At 52.5% G+C, this 23,854-nt stretch overlaps 3 protein-coding genes across 8 annotated transcripts; 1 reads left to right on the top strand and 2 right to left on the bottom strand.

Moving 5' to 3' along the window:
* Positions 1-1,775: 1,775 nt before the first annotated feature.
* CLN3 (CLN3 lysosomal/endosomal transmembrane protein, battenin) lies at positions 1,776-14,404 on the bottom strand. Of its 6 annotated transcripts, none has more exons than XM_023616049.2 (17): positions 14,265-14,404; positions 11,569-11,766; positions 11,262-11,384; positions 11,033-11,108; positions 9,756-9,852; positions 8,628-8,699; positions 8,132-8,211; positions 7,908-7,993; positions 7,355-7,427; positions 7,126-7,269; positions 6,170-6,282; positions 5,345-5,391; positions 5,195-5,263; positions 5,048-5,103; positions 4,816-4,909; positions 2,251-2,391; positions 1,776-2,150 (listed from the first exon to the last, which is right to left on the bottom strand). In XM_023616049.2, exons 3-17 carry the CDS (start codon positions 11,305-11,307, stop codon positions 2,031-2,033), a joined length of 1,314 nt encoding a protein of 437 aa, XP_023471817.1. In that variant the 5' UTR covers positions 11,308-11,384; positions 11,569-11,766; positions 14,265-14,404; the 3' UTR covers positions 1,776-2,030. The 6 variants fall into 6 exon arrangements, with proteins under 6 accessions (XP_023471817.1, XP_001502160.1, XP_070088099.1 ...); XM_001502110.6 differs by lacking the exon at positions 14,265-14,404 and adding an exon at positions 12,734-12,996; XM_070231998.1 differs by lacking the exon at positions 14,265-14,404 and having other exon boundaries at positions 11,569-13,515.
* On the top strand, positions 13,552-18,222 carry APOBR (apolipoprotein B receptor). Its single transcript, XM_001496643.5, has 4 exons — positions 13,552-13,680; positions 14,020-16,671; positions 16,757-17,022; positions 17,111-18,222. The coding sequence occupies exons 1-4, from the start codon at positions 13,624-13,626 to the stop codon at positions 17,178-17,180; spliced, it is 3,045 nt and encodes a 1,014-aa protein (XP_001496693.3). The 5' UTR covers positions 13,552-13,623; the 3' UTR covers positions 17,181-18,222.
* Positions 18,099-22,952, bottom strand: IL27 (interleukin 27). Its single transcript, XM_001496628.5, has 5 exons — positions 22,799-22,952; positions 20,564-20,736; positions 20,382-20,480; positions 19,346-19,504; positions 18,099-18,638 (listed from the first exon to the last, which is right to left on the bottom strand). The coding sequence occupies exons 1-5, from the start codon at positions 22,827-22,829 to the stop codon at positions 18,387-18,389; spliced, it is 714 nt and encodes a 237-aa protein (XP_001496678.1). The 5' UTR covers positions 22,830-22,952; the 3' UTR covers positions 18,099-18,386.
* Between the last annotated feature and the right edge of the window lie 902 nt (positions 22,953-23,854).

Raw genomic sequence — 23,854 nt, 5'->3', positions numbered from 1 at the left:
AAAGACTACATATTATATGACTCCCTTTCATATGAAATGCCCAGCATAGGGAAATCCATAGAGACAGAGAGCAGACTGGTGGTTTCTTACGGCTATGGGTAGATGAAAGGTGATAGCTTAAGGGTACAGGCTTTCTTTCTGATGTGATAAAGGCATTCCAAAGTTGATTGTGGTGATGGTCACACATATGTTTGATTATACTGAAAACTAATTCTATGCTATGTGAAGCATATCTCAACAAAGCTGTTAAGGGGCCGGCCCTGTGGCTGAGTGGTTAAGTTCGTACTCTCTGCTTCGGCAGCCCAGGGTTTCGCCGGTTTGGATCCTGGGCACGGACATGGCACCGCTCATCAGGTCACGGTGAGGCAGCGTCCCACATGCCACAACTAGAAGGACCCACAACTAACATATACAACTATATACTGGGGGATCTGGGGAGTAAAAAAGCAGAAAAAAACCTACAAAAATAAAAAAACAAAATAAAGCTGTTAAAGTTTTTTAAAATAATGAAGATTGAATGTGTTTTCACTCATCTACTTAGCAAAGAATTAAAAATCATTATACCCAGTGCTGTGAAGCACACACACACAACTGGTGCATGTAAACTGGCAAAACAAACAAAAAACCTTTCACAAAACAATGTAGTGACATAGCAACAACCTAAAGATACTCCTTCCTACCAACTTCACTTTTGAGAATCTATCCTAAAGAAATACTCCATGTATAAAAAAATAGCTAATGCACAAAGGGTTACTTTTAATAATAACAATAAATGGAAACAAGCTAAACGGCCAACATTAACAGAATGACTCAGTTGTAAAGATCCATTGTGATGAAATATTATGCACTCATCAAAATGAAACCTATTTTTATATAGCCTACAAAACAGTTCCTGGCCTGAATAGCAGACTTTTAAGTTTTTTGAAGTGGAAAGAAAAAAAAAAGGCTTATAAAGAATTTTTTTAAAGGAAAAGTATAATTCAGTGGTCCTCAAAGCGTGGTGCCGAGCACAGCAGCATCGGTGGCACCTAGGTCTATGACAGAAATGCGTATTCTTGGCCTCCACCCCAGACTTCCTCAGTCAGAGCCCCTGGGGGTGGGCCCAGCAATCTGTATGTTAACAAGACAATGTGGGTCCTTCCACTTGTGCTATGTGGGATGCTGCCTCAGCACGGCTTTATGAGCGGCGCTAGGTCCAGGCCCAGGATCCGAACCAGTGAAACCGTGGGCCTGCAAAGCAGAGCGCACAAACTTAACCACTCAGCCACAGGGCCGGCCCCAAGATTTGTGCATTTTACTGTGTATAAATTGTACCCAAAAAAGGACCCTGCAAAAATACTTGACTCTAGTTAATAATCTGCATGCTGAAGTGTTTAGAGGGAAGTGCATTGAAACCAGCCTCTGACTCTGAAATGCATCACAACAATAAGATGGACTGACGAATGGACTGATTTGGACAGAAAGTTGGGTACTTAAGAAAACCTCTATAGTGAAACGTTCATTGCAGAACTCAGGTGGTGCAGACTTGAGTCCCAATTCTTTCAACTTCTTTGTTTGAAAACTTATATGTTGGGAAAAAATGTGTATAGATTGCCTCATACAGTGAATGAATCAATGAATAAATAAATGAATTAATAAATAAGTAAAGCCTCAAAGACTAGGTAGAAATCTGCTGAAATGCTTTCTTTACACTCTCCTGTATACATTCCAAAGTGGGCTTGTATTACTTTTATAATAAAAGAAAAATTTTTTCAAGGAGAAAAATGGCACAAGAGTCAATTGACAAAATAGGCATTTATTCCGAAGCCATAATGTTAGGAACAAACTCCTGGAGACCAGCATGGGAGCAGGAGAAGGTTGCTGCCCCTCGCTCAAAGGGGAATCAGCACTTTTCTGCAGCCCAGCTGTGCGGGGAAGTCCAGGGTCAGAGCTCATGGATGGGCGCTGGGCTGTGGGCCCAGGTGTCTGACCTGACTGCCCATCAGTGCAGGCCCAGGTCAGTGTGTTCTGTGTCCCAAGAAGCCGGAACGTCAGGAGAGGTGGCAGAGGAAGTCATGCAGAGGCAGGGCCAGGAGCCCTGACAGGGAGATCCCCAAAGTGTCGGAGATACAGGCGGCTGCCATGGCAAATTCCCGGTGCTCATCACTGGTCTGGGGAGGGTGGGGTGCACGGGTGAGGCTTGTCCTAGACACTTCTGCCCTGGGCTTTCCCAGAGAGGCCACCCACTGCCCTCGCCCAGCTGGTGCTGACCTCCAAGGCAATGTTGTGGAAGGTGTTCACATAGGCTGCACCCCCCAGGAGCCCCTCATACAGAATGATCAGGAAGACAAGGTAGATGCTTGGCAGGAAGCTAAACCACACGTCCACCAGCAGGAAGGCCAGGTTGAGGCACTGTGGGTGCAGGCAGAGGGGAGGGCTGAGTCTGGGACCAGAGGCAGACAGGAAGGGAGGCTGCCACCCTGTCCAGTGGCCCCTGGGTCTGGGAGACGCTGATGAGGGAGAGAGCTGACAGGCCTAGATCAACCCCAACACCCAGCTGGCATCCCAGACTCTGGGATCTGGGTGAAGCCTTCTCCCTACCTCATTCCCAGCCCCCTAGGCCTTGTAGCTCTCTTCCCCGTCCCGCCCTGTGCTCATGTCACTCCTACCGCTGGGAATGCTATCCACCCTCCCTCACTTGGCATCTCCTAGTCACCACCACTCACAGCCTCAGCTGGAATCAGGATCACTCTCACTCCCATGATCTCATTTCCTTCTCCCAAGAGTTCCCCCCATTTTACCATCCTGAGGCTATGGTTAAATCAATGTTTCTCAATCGGAGGTGATTTTGCTGCCCAGGGGACATCTGACAACGTCTGGAAATGTTCTTGGTTGTCAGAATTGCCCGGGGCGGGGCGGAGGGGGGTGGTTTGCTACCAACATCTAGTGGATAGAGGCCACTAGATGCCGCTCAACATCCTACAGCCGTACAACAAAGAAGGATACGGCCCCAAATGTCAGTAGTGCGGAGGTTGAGAGGGTGTAGGTCCCTCCTCTGTGCCCCAGCCCCTCAGGGGATCCCGCTATCCCAGCCCTGAGCCCACAGGGTTGCCTTCCCAGTGTGTAGGTCACCACGGTGGTTCACACGCTTGATGCACATGAGGATCACCTAGGGATCTTGGTACCCACAAGGCCTCGCCCTCAGAGGTTCTAATTCATTCAGTCCGAGGTGATCTGCATTTAAAGCATGCCCTGGTAATACTAATGTGATGGGTGAAACACTCCAAACACTTTCATCTGTGGCATTAGCTAGGCGCTTTCTGTAATGGAATTAAATGATTATAAGTCCCTATTTCTACGAAGCAGCCTTGGTTAAAATTATAGCTAAAATCATAAGCTACACATTTTAGTTGAATCTCATGAAGAAGCCTGAGTTAAGAAGTGTTGACGCAGGGGCCAGCCCTATGGCCGAGTGGTTAAGTTCGTGCGCTCCGCTTCGGTGGCCCAGGGTTTCATGGGTTCGGATCCTGGGCGCAGACATGGCACCTCTCGTCAGGCCACGCTGAGGCAGTATCTCGCATAGCCCAACCAGAGGCACTCACAACTAGAATATACAACTATGTACCGGGGGACTTTGGGAAAAAGAAGAAGGAGAAGAAAAAAAGAAGACTGGCAACAGATGTCAGGTCAGGTGCCAATCTTTAAAAAAAAAAACAAGTGTTGACACAACAACTTGGGACTTCGGGGGTACAAAGCCCTAAGCTGGCAGTCCTGCTTAAGATAAAAAGGAAGAAAGAGAACATTTACCTGCTATTGCCATAACATTAAAGTGTAATTTATACTTATTCTTATCTTGTTATCATAGAATTGAATTAAGTTTACTAAAAACAACAAAGGACTCTCCCGTAATCATTGAAGGTTTATTTTAAGTGACCTTAAGGGCTGTAGACATGCGACCTAGAAACAGTGGATGCTGGTTCTGTGAAACTACTTTTATTAGACTGTTGTAGGGAATGGTGTCTGTTTACTTAAAGCTTTAGACTACTTTCGCTGTGTGTGGTTCAATTTGCTCACCAATCTTGAGATAAATAACCCATTGACTACAACGTCACTGCTTCTATTATCATTAACCATCCAGAACAGAGTGAACATTTTCTTTCTTTTTCTTTTTTTTTGAGGAAGATTAGCCCTGGGCTAACTACTGCCAATCCTCCTCTTTTTTGCTGAGGAAGACTGGCCCTGAGCTAACATCCATGCCCATCTTCCTCTACTTTATACTTGGGACACCTACCACAGCATGGCTTTTGCCAAGCGGTGCCATGTCCGCACCTGGGATCCGAACTGGCAAGAAGCAGAACGTGCGAACTTAACTGCTGCACCACCGGGCCGGCCCCTGTACATTTTCTTATTGTTACAACATTATTTGAAAGCCTGTGTCTCGGCATGAGCTTGTGCAAATAATCATTAAGTGCTTCTAGCTGATTAAACACAATACAAAATCTTGTTCTTTCATTCTTCTCATCTCCATTTCCTACAACTACCCTGAGAAGTAGATGTTGGCCACACCCGATTTATAGATGAGGAAACCCAGGCTCAGACTGGTTCAGAGACCTGCCCTAAGTCACACAGCTACTGGGTACAGAAGCTGGGATTTGCATCCAGGTTTGTCTGGCTCCTGAGGTCACACATTTTACACAGGGCCTTACTGGCCTCTGTTCCTCGTGCTTAGGGCATGACAATGTGCAATAAATACTTCCTGCTGAGGGAGGGAAGCCTCGGGGCCCAGGGAAACTGGGAGCCAAGGTGGGTAGGGAGTGAGGGCGAGGGTCTTGGTACCTGCAGCAGGGCCAGGGCCCATGTGAAGCGGATGCGACAGCAGCGGAGAGAAGAGCGGGAGGCAAAGACGCCAGCCTGGTACAGCATCTGATACCTTAGATAGGGGCAGGGAGTAGGAGGAGGCCCCTCCGCAGCCTAATCGGCAGGGCAGCCCCTCCAAACCCCCATCCTTATCATCAAGGGGCCCTTTCAGCCCACTGCCAGTCCTGCCACCCACCCTCACTCTTCTCACCAGCGGTACTGCTGAGCGTGACTCAGGGATGTGTTCCGAAAGAAGAGGAGCTCAAACTGCAGTAAAGAACACACAGGGAACAGGACGGGGATATGTGGGTCCCCCTCTATCACTGCTTCCACACCCCTCCCAGGAGCCCTCACTCACAAGTCCCTGATTGATGAAATACTCAGCAAAGTAAACCACGACCAAGGGGATGATGTGCCACAGCAGGCCCTGGAAGAGTCAGAAGACATGAGAAGAAGGCTGGGAGACAGGCGCTGGCCACAGGGCACACGCCACAGCCACCAGCCATACCTTGAACACGGTCCATCTTTCTTGAAGGGAGAGGTTTGGGCTGTAGTCTGCAGGGGAGCAGGGAGAGAAGGGCAGGTGAGATGGGCACATTGACTCAGCGAAGGGGTGCTGGTGTGTAAGAATCACCCAGCTGACACAACAGTGTGAATGCACTTAATGCCATTGGATTGTACAATCAGAAATGGTTAAATGGTGAACTTCATGTTACATATATTTTACCACAATTAAAAAAAAAATGAACTAACCAGGTGAGACCTCTGGATGGCTCCTGTACAGCTCAAGGGCTGTATATCTCCATCCCAGGCACATCGGCCCCTTCTGTTTTTTGAACACCAAGCTCATTCCTACTGCAGGGCCTTAGCACTTGCTGTTCCCTCTGCCTTGAACCTGTTCACCCTAATGTCCACAGGGCTGACTCCTTGTCATTCATATTTGAGCCCAGAGACACATCCTCAAAAAGGCCTTCATGGACCACCACCTTCTCTAAGGCCCCTCTCCATTGCCCCCTAGTTGTCATTTTCTAGCACAAAACTGTGTTATGTTCTTCCAGCACTTAAGCAATATGTGAAAATAACATGTTTCTGACTCTGTTATTTGTTTACGAATCCATCTCATTTCCTTGTCTTAGTCGCTACTGCACCCCCAGTGAATGGCAGGCCTGGCACATAGGAGGAACTCAATGAGTATTTCTTAACTAGATGTGACTGGCTCTTACCATACCCAGCACGCCCGTCCCCTTCCCCTCCTGACTGCGTCCACTGTAGACAGGAAGAGACTAAAACTCAGAGAGAGAAAGTGACCCCTCTGAACAACTGTGTCTCCTACCTGGCTTCAACTCGGGGGCCTCACTGCTTATCAGCGGCTGCCGAGCTGCTGTCTCTGCCTCTTCTTCCCCTCCAGGGTCCTGGGGCCCAGGAGATGTGAGCAAAAAGAAATAGCTAGGAGTGGGCAGAATGGAGATGAAATCAAAGAGCCTCTGCAGGGCTGGAAAGGCCACTCCCTCCCAGGGCAGCCACCCCCTCACTTCTACACTCCCCCAAAGCATGCGATCCTCGGCCAGAGAGCTCCAAATGTGGAAAAAGGCTTCCTTCTCTTGGGCTGAAATTTGTCTCCTTGTTGCTTCTACCCATGGGCCCTCATTCTGACTCCTGACTCACACCACGCGAGTCAGCTCTGTTTCCACGTCATTACTATTCTAATGATTGCTCTAGCTACCATTTACTATGTGCTCCTTCTGTGCTGGGCAAGAATGTCCCAAATTTCAGTCACTCATGTTTTGTCTTCACGATATTCACCATATCCACGTTCCTCCTGTATACAATCTTTTTTACTTAATATTTTCCTCTAAATTGATTCACTTTTTCTACATGGCCTTGTCCTACGCAATGATCTGTGAAATCACAGGTTTGATTCACTAGATAAAATATTTTTCCTAATACACATGGAAATACACACAAAACTAGCAAAATAAAGTCCATCCTTGTCCCCCTCAAATCATCTTGGGAACCATAATATATTGGATGCTTCACGAAAGTCACCTCATGGGGAAGCAAGGAGAACTACCACCAGGTGACATATGGGGAAATAGAGGGTCAGCGAGGTGAAGCAACTCGTCCTACTCTACACAGCTAACAAGTCATGGCTCCAGAACTCAAACCTGGGCCTGTCAGAGTCCAGAACCCACATCACCTCCTAACAAGGCTGTAGGGATCTGAAGGTTGGGATCATGATCAAGTTCTCTCTCTGTGAACCCCCCTTCCTCCCAGCCCAGGGCTGCTTACCTGGCCAGCATCAGGGCAGGGATACCCAGCATGGACAGTAGGGTGTGCTGGGGGGAGAGGCCAGCCTGGGTGAGGCCCAAGTAAGACAATGCCCCCAGCAGCCCTGCTCCTCCAGTACCTGAAGACCACCAGGCGATCACAGCCCTGAGAAGGAGAACACAGGAGCACTAAGAAGGACCAAAGTCAGCAGGGGGACTTCCTCTCCCTCATCCTTGCTCTGCCTGCTTACCTGGGGTAGAAGGCGGTGAGTGAGAGGAAGGTGATCTCCCCCAGACCTGATGAGATGCTAGCCAAGACCACACCTGGGGAGAGGACAGGCACAGCATAGCTAGCCTTTCCCTGACAGCCCCAGTCCCCTGAGACGTCTGGCCATGGCCACCTCTGCATGAGCTCAGAGGGGCTAAAAACAGATCCCTTGGTCAGGCTGGGCTCCAGCTCTGAAGATGAACCAACCCCGTCTTCTGCCCATCCTCTCATAGGGAATGAGACCTACATCCACCCAGTGGTCAAACCAGGAGCAAGAACTCATCCTTGACACCTCCTCCGCCCTCTTCATAGAGTCTTGGTGACTCTGCTCATCTCAATCTCCATCTAATCCATCCACTTCCTTCCATCTTCCCCACCAACTGCCCCTCCAAATTGACCTCATTTCACAGTCCTAGCAGGTTTCTGAGGGTTACAAAAATAATCCCTTTCCTCTGGGAAGCTGGGGAGACCACTCCCACAAATGCCCTGTTGTGGTTTCTCTGGGCCCCTCACCTGACACAACACCTCACGCTTACCACACAGGCTGGTCCCCACTGAATGAGAAAAGGCAACCAGGATGAAGCTTCCAGCAGCACAAACCCCACTGACAAAAACCCGGGGGCTGAGGGGGAGACAGGGGAGGGAAGGGAAAAGTCAGCTTCTGCTCTCAGCTCCCCAGGCCTCCCCCCACCTCCTTTACCCTCCCAGCCTCCCCACTCTCAGATTCCACCTGCCCTTCCTCCTGCCACCCCTACCAGACCTGTAGGGCAGCAGATGAAGGCCAAGAGGAGCCAGTAATTTGATGACAAGGGTAGGGAGGATGTCTGCCAGGAGCACTGCCTAGGACAAGAGAACAGAGTGAAACCCCAGAACTTCCCAGGGACAAACCTCCCAACCAAGTGGCCAAGGAAAGAAAGGGACCGGCCAATTAGACCTGCTACAAACTATCTGCTATCTGAAGTGAGACAGATCTGGGTTCAAATCCCCGCTCTGCCGCTCCTTAGCTGTGTGTCAAGGCATTCACATTCTCTGAGCTTTAGTTTCCCCATCTGAAAAATGGGGATGATTATAGTGCCTAGCTCACAGTACTATTGTGTGGATTAAATGACCACACCATATACTACACACAGAAAGGGCTCAGTAAATGGCAGTCTTAATTATTACACTCAGGGCAGTCCCAGCTAGGTGCTGAGTGGGTAGAGGTGGTGTGTAGACCCACAGGGCCTGGATAAGGGGAGGACCAGATGGGTACTCACAGCCGTGGAGACAGGGTTGCAGTCAAATCGAGATGAGCTATTGTGGGGGGTGGGCGTTGGGCCTGGGTCCACCTGATGGGAGAGAAGAAAGTCCTTCACCCAAGGAGGCAGGAGTACAGACAAACAGGGCCTGGCTCCAGTCCCAGCACTGCTCTAACGTGAAGCATGACCTTGGGTCAACACTGGCCTGTTGGGACTTCAGTTTCTGTATGTGCACAATGGGGACAGGGAGGTTTCCATAGAAACCTCAAGCTAATGACCCACAGGCCAAAGATGGCCCTGTAAATGGACTTTATTTGGGTAACACATTCAAAAGCTTTCATTAAGAAATTTGAGTTTCCAGAAAATCTGATCCCCTAACCCTAAGCCTAAGCCAAATTCCCTGCTGGATCTGCAAAATGGCAGCTGCTCCCCTTGGCCATGTGCCTTCCAGCTCATCATAGACAGAAGGTTCTCAACTGAAGGTGATTCTACTCCCCAGGGAACATTTGCCAATGTCTAGAGACATTCCTGGTTGTCACAAGTTGGAGGGGGTAGGGTGTGGTATGCTATTGGCATCCAATGGATAGAAGCTAGGTATGTTGCTAAACATACAGTGCACAGGAAAGCCCCACAACAAAGAATTATCCAGCCTGACATGTCAACAGTGCTGAGATTAAAAAACTCTGCCATAGACCATGGTCCTACCCAGCCAACAACTGAGTTTGTACACCTGGCACCCAATGATTCTTAAAGACCCTTCCTGCTCTGAGGTCTGGGAGACTGGGAATTTTAGCCCCCTTGCCCCACCCCCTGGCCACCCCATTCCATGACTTTTTCTTTTCTTTTTTTAAATTAATTAATTAATTTTGTGAGGAAGATTAGCCCTGAGCTAACATTCGTGCCCATCTTCCTCTACTTTATATGTGGGACGCCTACCACAGTATGGCTTGCCAAGCAGTGCCATGTCCACACCCGGGATCTGAACCGGTGAACTCCAGGCCACCAAAGCGGAACCTGCGAACTTAACCCCTGTGCCACCGGACCAGCACCTCCATGACTTTTTCAAGGGGGCCTCTGCCCCAGGGTGACTCCCTCATCTTCACCTAGGGACTAAATATGATGGTGGTAGGAGAGAGCGTCACTTACGTGGCTCTGGTTCCCGGGTGCCCTCTGGTGGCTAAGTATGTCATGGGCAGCACTGAGCATCACCACGTATGAGAAGTTGTTGCAAAGGCCCAGGAGCCTGGAGTGAGCAAGACAGATTTTTTCCTCCGGTTTTATTGAGATATAATTGACATATAAGAACAGATCTTAACTTCCTTTCAGGCCTAGAATCTATCCACAGTCCTAGCACAAAACCTCCCCTTTACCTGTGCCTTCAATCAGCTCCCTCTTTTTTCTCTATCATCAGACCCCATCTTCATTCAGTGTTAGGGTTAGAAATACGGTCTGTGGGATTACAGACTTGGGTTTACATCTAATCTCTGAGACCTCCCCCATGAAGAGAAGGAAGTCATCCCTGACGACTCTTTCCTCCAAGCTCCCACCATGATTCAGTTCCTGGGGCATTCCTCATCCACTGCTCCAGCGTCTCTGATGCCCTACAGTACAGTAGAAACATCCTGGGGCTTGAAACCCAAAGGACTATGTTCAGGTCCCAAGTCTGCCACTTCCTACTTGAGCAGCCTCAGCCTACTCATGTGTAAAATGGGGATACAAATTTCTCTCCTGACTACCTCACAGAGTGCTGTAGGGATCAAAACAAGGTCATACCGAAGTCCTTCACGATCCATGAAGGATCTTGTTCACTTACTCTCATCTCCCAGTGCTGTGCTCAGTGATGGGAAGGAAAGCGGCTCCAGCACAGAGATCTCATGTGTCCTTTTCACAATCCTAGGAAGTGCTACTACTGCTTTTCTCATTTTACTGCTGAGAAACCGAGGCTTAGAGGATTATATGACTCTTCCAGAGTCCCATGGGAAGTCACCTCCAGCCCAATCTGCCATGCAAGACCTGGATGTTTAGGTTAGTGCGAGAAGTATTTTCCAAGGCTCAGTATCTGAATGATTTAGGAGGTAGATGAATGATCTTTCAAAAAGAAGCGATGTATTTATTTAAACATGTATTAGGGAAATGTTGGCTTTCCGTCTCGAGTAGTGATTTAAAGTTTTCTTTTAAAAAATCTATGTACTTACAAATTGAAAGGCTGGTTGAAGTAAAAACATGAAGTAAGTAATCCTCCAGGTGGTATGGGGATCTGGCCAAAACGTGAGGGTGCTAAGTAAATGAGTGAAGTTAGGGAAACTTACAGGCTGCAGGGCAAACTGGTTCAGTAAATATTTGTGGCTTCAGCTCCTTTTTCGCAGCTCAACTCCCTTTTCCCATCCCATTTTTACTTCTGCTGAACTCTTCAGGCCACTCACCAGAAGCCCACCGCGTTCTTCCAATCGACGCCCTTACGGTCCAGCAGAGGGGGCCGAGGTTCCGGGGCGGTCTCCTCTGCGAGGGCGAGAAGTGGGCATGACCCCACCCCACTCTCAGGTGCACGATGGCCCCAGAGGTGTTCTCCAGGGGCCGAGCCAGTTCTCGAGCCTGTCAGGAAGATCGCAGGCCGAGGCAGTCTATCTGCTGAGGATGGGCGGGAATACTCACCTTCGGAATGCGAAAGACGCCGCCGCGAGCCCGCACAGCCTCCCATGGCATCAAGTTCTGGTCTCCCGAAGGGTCCAACGTCAGCGAGATTTCAGAGTTGGTTCCGATAGGGTGGATGAGGGTCTGCGACAGGTGAGAAGGATCAACGCCTCATTGGCCAGTTCCGGCGCCGTCTTCCCTGCTGCACTCGCGCCCGCCGATCCATCACGCTCCGCGCTCCATCTCGCCCCCTGGAACGCCCCACCACGCCCCACCCGTGGGACTCTGCCCCCGCCCCCTCTAAAGCAGGGGGCCGGGCAGCTTGTACCTTTAAGAGTTTCTGAACATTCCTGTCCCGGGAACACCAGGTTGATGGGTCATGTGACAGCACAGGCGGGTCTCCCATCACGTGCTTGGAGGTCCTCACCACTTCCGGGTCTTCTCTATGTCTTCGTTTCAGGACTTCCCAGCTTCGGGGCATGGAGCAGGGACATACTAGGGGGACCCTCGAAGAGCTGGTTTAAAACTGGAGCAAGTGATATCGGCAAGAAGAGCGGTGACGTTAGATTAGCAGCGCCCGAGACCTTGACCGTATCGTGCCAGCACTAATCATGGCTGTTAGCAGCTTCAGCTCCTCTCTAGGCCCTCTCTTGCCAGAAACAAATATGGTCACCTGGCTACTCGTTTCAGACAGGCCTGTTTCTGGCTGGGAACAAAGAGGGCCAGCTTCAGGTCATACTTATTCCTATCTGTTGCCCTTAGATTGGTTTAGAAACCAAAAATAAAAATAACACCCACTTAGGAGGATTTCATGAACTATCTATTGGCAGTATCCAAGGAGTTCAGTGATCCCTTCTCCCAAATTATCCTAGAACCAAAGAATATCACAGTAGTCGTCCAAGCCCCGGTTTTACAAATGGGAAAACTGAGGTGCAAAAAAGGAAACTTAACTGATGATCATACAATGCGAGACGTGAAGGTCACCTCAGAGGCCCTTTTAGCATTAAGAAATAGAGCACCAGAGGCAAGGAGCCATTAAGGCTGCTTCAGGATTCATGCCTGCGTCAAGGGTGCTCAGACCAGTTGATTCTAAGGCCCGAGATTCTGATCCTGTGATCTCATCTAGTTCCCCTAGTTAGAAATTAGGAGGGGCCGGCCTGGTGGCACAGTGGTTAAGTTCACTCCCTGCTTCAGCTGCCTGGGCTTTGCTGGCCCAGATCCCAGGCATGGACCTAGGTACCACTCATCAAGCCATGCTGTGGCCCGCATCCCACATATAAAATAGAGGAAGATGGGCACAGATGTTAGCTCAGGGCCAATCTTCCTCAGCAAAAAGAGGAGGATTGGTGGCAGATGTTAGCTCAGGGCTAATTTTCCTCAAAAAAAGAAAAGAAAAGAAATTAGGAAAGTGGGGCTTGAGATGGGACGAGGGGAACAGGTGCACATCAAGGTGTCACTTCACGTGGTCCGAAATAAGGAGTTGATTCTCTTACCTTCTCCTAGGTGGTAAAGCAGCATCCTGAATTTTCTTCATCACATCCTTCCCCTGCTAATCTCTCCTTTGGACTTCCAACAACTAGTGCCCAACTCTACCAGCTGTTTCTCACCACCAGGCATTCAGACTGCTGTTTGAAATGTGCCCCCTTTGGTCTGCTTCCCAGGTCACTCAACCAATGAAAATTAGGGTCCTACTACCCATGCAGGGATCTAGAAATTCAGCAACATGTCATACAGGGCCTTTGCCCTCAAGGAACTCACAGGAGGGTGGGAGGTAGATACAAATAACCACAATACAAAGCTTAGCCAAGTTTTGTTTCACAAGAATGACCACAGACGAGGGAACAGGCGTTGGAGCCACCAATCCAGTCCCTTCTTCCTCTCGGGGAAGCACTAATGATGCTGAAATGAGAAGCCAGGGCTCTCACCAGCCCCCTCCTCACTCCTACTCCTTGTCCGCAGGCAAAACAGGAACCACAAACCCCAGCTTCCTCTCACAGAGTGGCTGCGGCTTGGGGGGAGACGGAAATGGCTGAGGTGTGAATACAAGACCTGAGTCAGCTGAGCTGCAATTGCCACATGCAATGCACCCTCTCTCTCTCCCCCATTCTGAGCTCTCCTGCTCCCACTTTCTTCTTCCTGGCCTCCTCCTTTGCCCTTTAGCTCTAAAGGTGCACCTGAGTTCCCTGGGTGATACACACCCTTTTCCCAGCCTAGTCTGGAAGCTGCTGAGGGCATTGCAAAGGGTGGGCAGGGCCTGGGTGGGGATGTGTCAGGGAGAGGCAGGGGAAGAGGAAGTGTCTTAGGTCCTGGGGAAGACTGGCTTGTCTTGGTGGGTGGGGACAGTCATTATCAGCCTTCTGGACACATAGACAGAACAGAAAGAATGGATTTCCTCCGGCTACATCTCCCTGGGCTGCATCAGGCCTTGAGGGGGGCACTGGTGAGAAGGGCAAAGGGATGCCAGAGACTTTCACCCTGTTCCCTGGGGCCTCTCCTTCCCTCCTCCCTTTGAGCTTCTCCTCAGACTCGAGATTCCTTCCCCAGCATCAGGTAGCCTCCTAGCCCATTCTTTTCTGTATTTCAGTCCCCTCACTTCCACAAACACATCCACATACCCCTAATCTAGGCCCTTTCCTATTTCTTCTGCAGATCCTGCTCTCCTTCTCTTTCCAGATCCCAGAAGCCCTCTTCCTTATCCTGAGCTTCTCTGGTACAGGGCCCCCAGAGAGAGGGCTGGGCCTCCCCTTAATGCCTTTGCCCCCTCCCCCTTTTCTTCTAGGATTCCTTCAGTGCCTTTGTCTCCTACCTTATGGGAGATGAGGTCCCCACTGTGGAGAAGAGGGAGGCGGGGGCAGCTGAGGAACTGGGGGAGGTGGCTGCAGACAGGCGGGGGAGGCCTGTGGAAGAGGAAGCCCAGGAGGCCCTGGGGGACCTTGGCAGCAGCCAAAGCAAGGGGGATGGAGGGGTGAGAAGGCCAGGAGAGGCTGGAAGAGACCAGGAGGGAAGCTCAACTACAGAACAGACCTGGGGTTGGGGAGAAGGCAGCTCCCATGGGTCTCAAGCAGATAGGCAGCACGCTGGAGCCTGGGAGGCAGCCAAGGCCACCAGGTGCCAGGAGCCAAGTGCTCCCTTGGAGGCCAGGAAAAAGTCCAAGACAGGGTCTGAGGCTGGTCAAGACAGGAGTAGCCAAGCCCAGGAGAGCCACGAACCTGAAGAGCAGGAAGTGAACAAAAGGGAGACACTGAGAACCTGGGAACAGGAGGAGGAGGAGGAAGAGGTCAGGGCAAGAGAGCCAGGGGTGGCTGGAGGGGCGGAGTCAGAGTGGACCTGGCACAGGGAGTGTGAGGAGAAGGCCGGTGCTGATAGGCAAAAGGTGGCAGGGGATGCCAGGGAGACAGAGCAGGTACTCAAGGAGGCAGGTGCAGAGGAGATCCAGGGTCCTGGGGCTAAAGGGGCTGGGAGGGAAGATGAGGTGGTGGTAGTGGTGGGGGATGGCCAAACTACAAGGGCGCAGGGGACACAGGAAACAGGGGAAGAATCTGAGGATGGGGCAGCCTCAGGCAGGGAGGAGGCTGACTTCCTAGGAGCTGGAGAGGGAGAATATGGGGCAGTCCTAGGAAAAAGGATCCCAGAGGGTACTGGGAGAGTCTGGGCCCTAGAGGAGGCTTACGAGGGAGACCAGGAGGAGGGAGATGAGAATAGAGAGGATGAGGTGAGCCTGTTCCCCAAACAGACCCAAGCCCTGGAAACTGAGGGAGTGAAAGAAGTGGCTAAGGACCAGACAGCGGGAAGAGAGGCTGCAGAAGACCAGGAGTCAGAGGGGGAAGTTGGGGAGGGCTTTGAGATCCAGGCAGATCAGGGTGGGAAAGAGGCTGAGGGAAGGCAAGACTCAGAGATCAGGGCTGCTCAAGCCAGTCTGAAGGAGATGGTGCAGGCAGAGGAGGCCAAGGAAGAGAGACAGAGTTGCCAGGCCGCAGAGGCTGAGCTTCCCCAGGACAAAGCTGCAAATGAGGCTGAAGGTGATACTGACTTGGAGGCAACCCCAGAGGCCAGGCCTGAGAAGGAGTTCATGGGGGAGAGGAGTGAGGAGGAGGCTCAGATGGATCGAGAAGCATCAGGAGTGGAGTGGGGTGGCCTTGAGCACGTAATCAGTGAAGGCCAGGAGCCTGAGCTGACAGGAGGTCCCAAGACCCCAACAGAGCAACCTGAGGAAGGACAGGCGTGTAAGGAAGAGCTCTGGAGCATTCCAGCCCTGAGCAAAGAGGAGACAGAAGGGAGCCTGGAGGAATATCCTAGTGACATGGGGTATGTGAAGCCTGATACCTCTGAGGCAGAAGTCTGGGAAAACCAGAGGAGGAGGAGGGATGTGGAGAGAGGACACTCTCAGGAGGAAAAAGCAGATGCTGAAGAGGTAGAGGTGGAGGCTGCAGAAGGCCAGGCACTGAAGGCTGAGGCTGAAGGAGGCCAAGAGTCTACACTACCAGAAGCAGAGTGTGGAGCAGAGGAGGGAGAGGCCGCTGGAGCAGAGAGCCAGGAACCGGGTGGAAGGCATGGGACAGAAGCAGGGAGAGGCCAGCCACTGGGAGAGTCAGATGCCAGAGAAACCAAGGATGAGGAGCTGGAGGCTGCAGTGCCCTCGGGGGCCAACCAAACATCCGAGACAGGCTGGAGGCTGGAGGAGGCAGCTCTGAGCCTCCAGGACAGCGAGGACACGTGGGACAGTTCTTTGGCTGCTGAGGTTGTGAATGATAAGGCAGCTCTTTGTGGAAGGACTGCCAGGGCTGGGGAAGGGCCCAAAAGAGAGACTGGGGAAACATTTGGGAGAGGCTGGGGTTCAGAAGGGGGAGAAGGTGGGGGAGGTGTGGAGCTGGTGGAGGCTGCAGAGGGAGAGAACAGAGGTGAGCGGGAGTCTGGCCTGGAGGGCTCAGCAGAGGAGGAGGTGACCGGCAGAAGTGGCCAAGCAGAGGATTTTGAGGCCAGGGAGGGTGAGCCCTGGGGAGGTCAGGCAGAGGTTGGGGAACCTACCATGGCAGAAGGAAGCTGTGGGATGGATGGCTTTACCTCAGGCTCCCAGGCAGCAGGAGCAGAGGGGACCATGGCCATAGTGGAGGCCAAGGGGCTCCCAGGAGGGCAGACCCTGTTGGAAAAAGAGGCTGGGGGGTGGCAAGTAAGGGAGCAGGGGCAAGGCAGAGAAGGGCAGTGTGGGGACCACCACCCTGAGGCAGAGGCACGAAGGCTCCTTGCTGTGGAGGATGCTGAGGTGACTGGAGACCAGAGGGCAGAGGCCGAGGAGATTGATCCAGAAAACCTGGTGGATGTCCAGGGCCAGGAGGGCCAGTCAACAAACCAGGACCACACAGAGGCTGAGCCTGGGCCACCTGCCAAGTCTGCAGAAAGTACTGGAGGGGATGCCCATGGCAGCTGGAATGAGGTGAGGGCTCCAGGTGGGGTCCACGGCCAGATAGAGCAGAATCTCGAAGCTGGCCCCTTAGTACTCTGTGCCCTCTTCCCTATAGGCCCTGCTCCCCGGGTCGCTCCTGGATGTCTCTGTCCCGAGGAGCCGTGTACTCCTCTCTCGTAGCTCCTCACAGCGTCGCTGCCGGCCCTCTTTCCGACGGACTCTTGCCCCTGAGCAGCAGGAGGAGCCTCCTAGCCCACCACTCAAAGAAGAGCTGTCAGCCCCTGAGCAGAGACTTCTCCAGCCAGAGGAACCTCCAGAGCCCAGCCCCCCAAGGCCTGAAGGGACCCCAGTGCCGACCAGGAGAAGGCCCCTGGGACACGGGTAAGCACAGGGTGAGGTGACAGCAGGGCTGGGAAGGAGGCTGCGGACACCCGGAGACCAGCTCCCATGGCCTGTCTTCCATCTACAGGTTTGGCCTTGCACACTTCGGCATGATGCAGGAACTGCAAGCCAGAATGGGCCAGCCAAAGCCCCAGTGAATGGGACCCGAGACCCTGGGAGCCAGGTCCTGAGTGAGGGTCAGAAGGCTCAGCTGAACCCTGCTCAGCCTGACTCCCTCTGCCACTTTGGTTTGTTTTTTGCTTTTTTTGGTGAGGAAGATTGTCCCTAAGCTAACATCTGTGCCAGTCTTCCTCTATTTTGTATGTGGGATGCCGCCACAGCCTGGCTCGATGAGTGGTGTGGAGGTCTATGCCTGGGATCCAAACCTACGAATCCTGGGCTGCCGAAGCTGAGCACGTGAACTTCACTATACCACCAGGCTGGCCCCCCCTGCCACTTTAGATGCACCTCTTCCACTCTCTAGGCCTTAGTTTCTTGGTGTGTCATTCACGGAGCAGACAGAACCAGATGTCTGTGAGAACTATGAACTTAAAGAGTCTGAGTCTCCAGGGCAGCTGACGGACCACCTGCCCCACCGGGACCCCGTCTCATGGCCCGTCCTGACTACCTCCCCAACCTGTCTCGCCTATCTGGAGGACTGAGGTGACTGAGACAGTCCACCCCGTAGCCTTCCCTCTCTGACTGCCCCCGCGCCCGCCCACCTCCAAGCCTGCTCCCCGAGGCCTCAGAGAGCTGTGTAGGAGTAACACAAACCTCGGGGCTTGAAGCCAGCCCAGAGGAAATGGGTCAGGAGGGCCTACAGAGCTCCATTTGCCATCACTTTGCTGGGAAGCAGACCAGCCACCTTGAGCTTCCAAAATGGGAGCTCGGCTTCAGAGCTCTGCTAGTTACTGTGGCAACCACCAGCTGAGCAAGCCAGAGTTGAGGAAAGTGGGCCAGGAATCTGCAAAATTTAGGAGCAGAGAGGGGTCTGAGGTCCCGAGGCTGCAGACTCCATTCCAGGCCCCCTTTGGGTGTCAGGCCACCCCTTCTCTGAAAAGAAGCCGAGGCAGAGAGAGGGTGACAGTGCTTTATTAGGCACCCTGCATGGCAGCCTACCCAAGGATGACTAGCAAGCTCTGAAACAATAAATAAACCATCATTTCCCTAAACAATAAATAAATATCCAAGAAATAAATATCTGGCAAGGACTGGAGGGGCCTTAAATTATTGGGTAGGGTCTGGGATGGGAGGCCGGTGGAGTCCTGCCTTGTCTAAGGCAAATGAGCTGGAGGCTGTCCTGTTGGCCCGGACTCCAGTCCTAAAGTCCTAAAGAGTGAAGGGGGATGGATGGCTTCACTCCATCAGGGCTGGGAGCTGGGTGTGGGGCACCCCAAGGCCTGGGCTGGGTTCCCAGCCTGGGAGAGCAGCAGCAAGTCCCGCACGGCCCGAGACAAGACAAGCTCCAAGGAGTGCAGCAACTGGTAGGTGTAGAGGAGCTGGGGCCAGGACACCTGGACTGACGTCTGTGAGGGGCTGCCTGGAGCTCCTGTGAGCAGCTCCTTCCCCTTCTCATTCTCCTCTTCCTCAGGGAGGTTGAATCCTGCAGCCAGCACCTGTGAGGAGAAGCCCACAGGTCAGAGAATGGCCAGGCTGAGACCCTGAGTGAATCGTCATTCCTTTGTGTGCCGGGTGGTACAGAATGACATCAGACACCACAAGATCGTGATTTCCCCTGACAACCCCTACTTTAGATCTTCCTTTCTGTCATCACCTTATGTGTCTTGCCTGAGTTTTTCGTTCAAGGAAATGAAAGTCATAGAGCAAAATGATGCTCACAGAGCAATAGCTCACTCATCCAAGATTGCCCTGGGCATTGGGCTCCGGAATTTCCTCTCTTAAGGGTCGTCCTAGGATCAGAAATGAGCATAAAGGTGATATAGTTAGTTTTTATGCTGCTTGCATTTTCTATTCTCCTTTTATTAACGGTAAAATTTCTATTTTCCTTTGAAATGTTCAGGAGGATCTGGTGATGTCAGAGAATGAGGGGGAAGGGAAGCAACTTTGCTGTAGGGCCTGCTGAGGCCACATGCTGTCTCGGGTGCTTCAGAGCTATTCTCTCATTTAAGGCTAAGACCCTGAAAGAAGGCAGAGGTTGAGGGGTCAGAGCCAGGGCACGGTGCAGCTACACACACACACATACTCAGAGGATCTGGAGTATCTTCCTCCCGACTTATCCCACCTGTGGCCAGGGGATGTTAGCAATGAGCCTCAATTTCATGTGTTGGTCTCTGGGGTTGAGGAGGGTGGGTGGGCACTCTACCTGGAAGTGGAGATGCCGCTGCAAATCCCGGAGATCCAACCTCATGGCCCACAGCTGCATCCTCTCTGAGCTGGTCCAGCCCCCCTGGCTCCCCAGCCCTCCCAAAAGGGCATGGAATGGCCGAAGTGTCATGGAGAGGAAACAGAGTCGTTCTGGGTCCTGTGGAAGGAGAGGGAGGGAGTCAGGAATGGTTCACAGGCCAAGGATGACCCACTTCAAACCCAACTCCATCTCTCTTTGGGTCCCATTCACATCCCCAAATCCAATCTCCATTCCATCTCCGTATCTATTTTCATCCTCAACCCCGTCTCCATCTCCGCTCCCTTCCTATGCTCACCACCATTCCCATCTCCACCATCTTTGACCTCTGTCTTATCTCCTTTACCAAACTCATTTTCAGTCCGATGCCCAAACTTAGCTCTGACTCTAACCCCATCTCCATTGTCCTATCACTCTCTATCCACAACCCCATTCTGTTCCCTTCTCTACCATCCCATCTCCATCTCCTCACTTGTTTTCATCCTGTCTCCAAACTCTTTTCCTCTCCTTATTCCTAATCCCAATTCCATCCCTCCTCCATATGTCCAGGCTCATTTTCACTCTCTCTTCATCCCATCTCCAACTCTATCCCAACCTCATTCTACTCGCATCCTCACTAGCAATCCCTGTCCTTTCTCCATCCTCCACTTCATTTTCACTCTCATCCCCAGGTTTCTTCCCAACCCTAACCTATCCCCATTCACATCTCTACATCAACTCCATCCCTCCTCCATAATAATCTCTCTCCCCAATCCCATTCTATTCCTGTCCCCACCTCTTTCCATGCCCAGCTTCACTCTTACCTTCTTCTTAACTGCATTTCTTTGTTCCGGCTTCATCTTTGTATCCAACGACATGCTCAACCTCATCCAGATTCTATCCCTCAATTCATGCCCACATCCATCTTCAATTCAATCCCCAATTTCATCTCCATTCACCCAGCTGAGCCTAATTGCCAGCTCACCTGCCCCACCCCACCAGCCCTGCCCCAACTCACGGAGAGGCTACGCCAGGCCTGGAAGGTCATAGAAACGTTGGGGAGCTGGTCTCCCAGAGGCAGGAGGTCCAGGCTCACTCCTGGCAGATGAGATTCAGCCTGTGGGGCAAAGTCTGTTAGTGGGGCCAGAGGGCGTTGAGGATCTGCCCATCCCCAGAGCCAGTTGCATTAGGGAGACTCACAAAGCGATGGGCCTGGGCCCGAACCTCGGAGAGCAGCTTCCTGGCGAGGTGCAGGCTGACCTTGAACTCCCTCTGCAACTCCTGCAGGCTCAGGGGGGACCTCCCTGGGGGTCTTGGGAATCCCCATACACCAGCTCGAGCCAGGAGCAAGGAGAGCAGCAAAAGACTGAGCCCTGGAGAGATGGGGAGAGGGTGGGCAAGATGAAGGGAGGGTTTAAGAAGAACTTGGGAGAAGGAAAGGAACGTGCCTTTTCTGAGCCTGCCCTCTGGGCAAGCACGGTGCATCTTCTCACAGACCCTTTAAAACCACTAATGAGATGGAAGCTATTGAGGACACCATATGGCATCTCTGTATGAATGAAAGGAAAGTGCCCCTTCCCCCAGGTAGACACAACCCTGCACAGAGTACCCACCCTTGCAAGCAGACCTCAGGCTGGATTTTGACCCCCACTAACTCCCTTGGCCAAGCGTCTTTTTTAGTGAACAAACTGCATAACTGTGTGTGGCAGCCTGAGTGCTGTTATTCTCCCCATTTTGCAGATGAGGAAAGTGAGACTCAGTGAGGTTGACTTGCTTGAGGTCACAGCCAGAGAGTGAGGGAACCGGGATTGGATTGCAGATCCGCCCAAATGCAGAACCTGTGTGCTTCCCCCAAGGAACTCAGAGGAGACAGCCACCTCCCCTGGAGTGAGCACATCCTGTTCTGCCAAGGATTCCTTGGGCTTAGCCAGGCAGCTCTGATGGCCTGACCTAGGGCCCTAGGTGTGGGCTGGCAATGCTGGAGGCTCTATCCCACGGAGTTAGAAGGACAGATTGGTCCAGCCTCCACCAAGGGAGGTGAGTCACTCTGCACTGTGGGAGGAGCAGGGGGTACAAAGAGGGGGAGGAGGGCCTGGAATGGGAGGCAGAACCTCTCTTTCTCATCTAGATTCTTCCCTTGATAAGTCGCTTATTATCTCTGTGCCTCAGGCTCCCGTTTGTAAAATGGGAGAGTCAGACCAGCTGATTTCTGGAAAGCTTCCTGCCCTGTGCTTCCCGGACAGAAGGAAGAGGGGCAGTGGGGCGGGTGCTCTGGGAAGAGGGCGGTGTTCAGCAGTTTCTCCCTCAGGGAGAGGAAATCTAGCAATCACTGTCGTTACACAATTCTCCTCAAAACGCAAACCAAAACTGGCCCCTAGGTCTACGTCCGCTCCTGCACGCCCTCCTCTCCATGCCTCTTCCCTATCCATTCTTGACCTCCAACCCCTGGGCTCTGCCCCTTGAAATGTCCTCTCAGTGAAGACTAAGTGGGTCCTTCCACTTCCCCCATGGACTTCCAGAGGTGGCGGGCAGTGCCTGCCATGTCTAGCGTTCAGGCTCCCTGGCTTGGGGGCCACTCTGGCATTCTAGAGACTTAAGGCAGAGTGGGGTTCTTCCTAGCTCTATGTTGAGGGAGAATAGGTGCCCCAAGGCCCTGGTGGATATCGTCCACCCAGAATTGAGCTGTGCCATTTCCTACAGACCCTCCACTTCCTGCCGGAGTTCTGGAGCTCCCAGACACTTCCCTTGGCTTCTCCTCACCCTCTGCAGCAATCCTGGGCCCTTGGCCCCCACCTTTCAGGGTTCTGTGCTCATCCTCCAGCCCTTGGTCCCTACTCTGGCCCTACCATCTGCTCCTCTGCCTATAGCCCTGGTTCTAGCCTCTGAGTCTTTCAGTCACCAACTACAGATTGAACCTCCTTCCAAGCTTCAAACTATAACGCTTGACCCAGATAGGCTGCTGACTCTGTGCCCCCAGCCTCCCACTCGTGCCAACCCCTCCTGCTGTTCTTCCTCTAGCCAGCTCTAGTTCTCAGCCAGGCTGTCTGGAGCCTGCTCATTCACTCCAGCCAAACTCTTCATTTATCCACCTAGTCCCGGTCCTGGTCAAACCACCTGCCCAACTCTCCCCATTCATACCTCTTCCCAGCCCTCACCAAACCACCACGCCTCCACCTCTCTCCCCCATTCATGCCAGCCAAACTGTCCTATCCTCTACCCCGCCCTCGCCAAACCACCACCCCTCTCCCCTAACCCCTCTTCCCCATTCGTGCCAACTTCGTTCCCATCCTCCAATCAGCTGTATCCTGTATAGTCTTGGCCAAGTTGTTGCCCCTCAGCCCTTGGCTCCATCCACACGGTCAAGCTCTCCCATCCTCTGCCCAGTCTCAACCAAGCCTCCCACCCCTCTGGCCCCAGCCCTGGCCTCAAACTCACGCCAGCCAAGGTCGCCTGCCGTCTGGCCCATGGCGGGGCCCAGCCTCTTTGGCCAGCCATCTCCCGGGTAGGGGGAGTCTTATACTGGGGGCTGTGCCCGGTTTCACTTTCCGTCCTGCTTGTACTTTCAGCTTTGCATTCACTCAGTCTTCCCTCCTCACCACCCCTTGCTGAAATGGGGAAATGTAATTTCCCTTCCCAGAGTGGGTGGGAGGTGCGGTGGGGTTGGCGGGAAGCTGGAGTTTCGGTCAATCCCAGCTCCTGACCCCCTGCTGAGCTCCCGGGTCCAGCCTCCCTTCACTTCCCCGCTCTTAGGTGAGCCACCCACTCTATTTGCTGGTAGGTCCCAGAGACTCAAACCCCCTCCTGTTTCTCTGCTCTGTCATTATCATCCTAGAGCCGTCACCAGCCTTCTGTCCTTCAAAAGATGGATGGCCAGGTAAGGGGCTGCCCATCAGAGGGCACTTGGGTTTTGAGTCATCCTTGCTATCTTCTGGTTTACCAGGTGGCTGAAGAAGGGAGTGCCAGGGGAATCGGGGCTCAGTGGTGGCTGGGATGGGGCTTTGTGTGGGGCCGTGGGGTCTCAATCTGCACAGAGTCAGGGCTCAATCTATACCAGGGTCAGGGCTGGAAGAGAACAGGTTTGTTGAAGGCCAAGAGCTCAGTCTTTGGATAGTCAGATCCAGGATTAGCATTCAGTCTATAACCAGGATCAGGACTTGGTCTAAGGCTGGACTTAGAGCTTCATGCAGGACCAACGTCCCAGCTCTGCATGTGTTTGGGATCAGAGCTATCAATGACCTGGGGGCTCTGCTTGGGACCAGTCAGGGTTGCACTTAGAGATTAGTCCAAATCCGGCACAGAGCTCGGTCTGCGGCCGAGGTTCTGACTGAGCCTGTGATTCAGGTCAGGGCTCAGGCTTAGGCTGGGATAAGAGCTCAGTCAACAATCAGGGTCAGGACTCAGCCTGTGGCCAGGTTGGAATTGTATGAGGTCAGGATCGAGACTCAGAATAATCCTGGTGTTTCTGCTCTGTAGGCAGATGTCAGGGCTGTG

Source organism: Equus caballus, chromosome 13, assembly GCF_041296265.1.
Source record: "Equus caballus isolate H_3958 breed thoroughbred chromosome 13, TB-T2T, whole genome shotgun sequence".
NCBI classification, from domain to species: domain Eukaryota; kingdom Metazoa; phylum Chordata; class Mammalia; order Perissodactyla; family Equidae; genus Equus; species Equus caballus.
Note: the sequence above shows the minus strand (reverse complement) of the source record. Positions and strands in the feature narration are given on the sequence as shown.

What these genes read in the sequence shown, in the direction of transcription:
- CLN3 (XM_023616049.2), bottom strand. Translation starts at nt 11,307, where the DNA reads ATGGGAGGCTGTGCGGGCTCGCGGCGGCGTCTTTCGCATTCCGAAG. An exon ending in GGCCCCCGAGTTGAAGCCAG is followed by an intron (nt 5,392 to 6,169) that starts GTAGGAGACACA and finishes GCTCCCCTGCAG; the next exon opens with ACTACAGCCCAAACCTCTCC. An exon ending in CACGCTCAGCAGTACCGCTG is followed by an intron (nt 4,910 to 5,047) that starts GTGAGAAGAGTG and finishes CCCCTATCTAAG; the next exon opens with GTATCAGATGCTGTACCAGG.
- APOBR (XM_001496643.5), top strand. Translation starts at nt 13,624, where the DNA reads ATGGATTTCCTCCGGCTACATCTCCCTGGGCTGCATCAGGCCTTGAGG. An exon ending in CCCATGGCAGCTGGAATGAG is followed by an intron (nt 16,672 to 16,756) that starts GTGAGGGCTCCA and finishes TCTTCCCTATAG; the next exon opens with GCCCTGCTCCCCGGGTCGCT. An exon ending in AGAAGGCCCCTGGGACACGG is followed by an intron (nt 17,023 to 17,110) that starts GTAAGCACAGGG and finishes TTCCATCTACAG; the next exon opens with GTTTGGCCTTGCACACTTCG.
- IL27 (XM_001496628.5), bottom strand. Translation starts at nt 22,829, where the DNA reads ATGGGCCAGACGGCAGGCGACCTTGGCTGGC. An exon ending in GGGCCCAGGCCCATCGCTTT is followed by an intron (nt 20,481 to 20,563) that starts GTGAGTCTCCCT and finishes TTTGCCCCACAG; the next exon opens with GCTGAATCTCATCTGCCAGG. An exon ending in AGGCCTGGCGTAGCCTCTCC is followed by an intron (nt 19,505 to 20,381) that starts GTGAGTTGGGGC and finishes CTCCTTCCACAG; the next exon opens with GACCCAGAACGACTCTGTTT.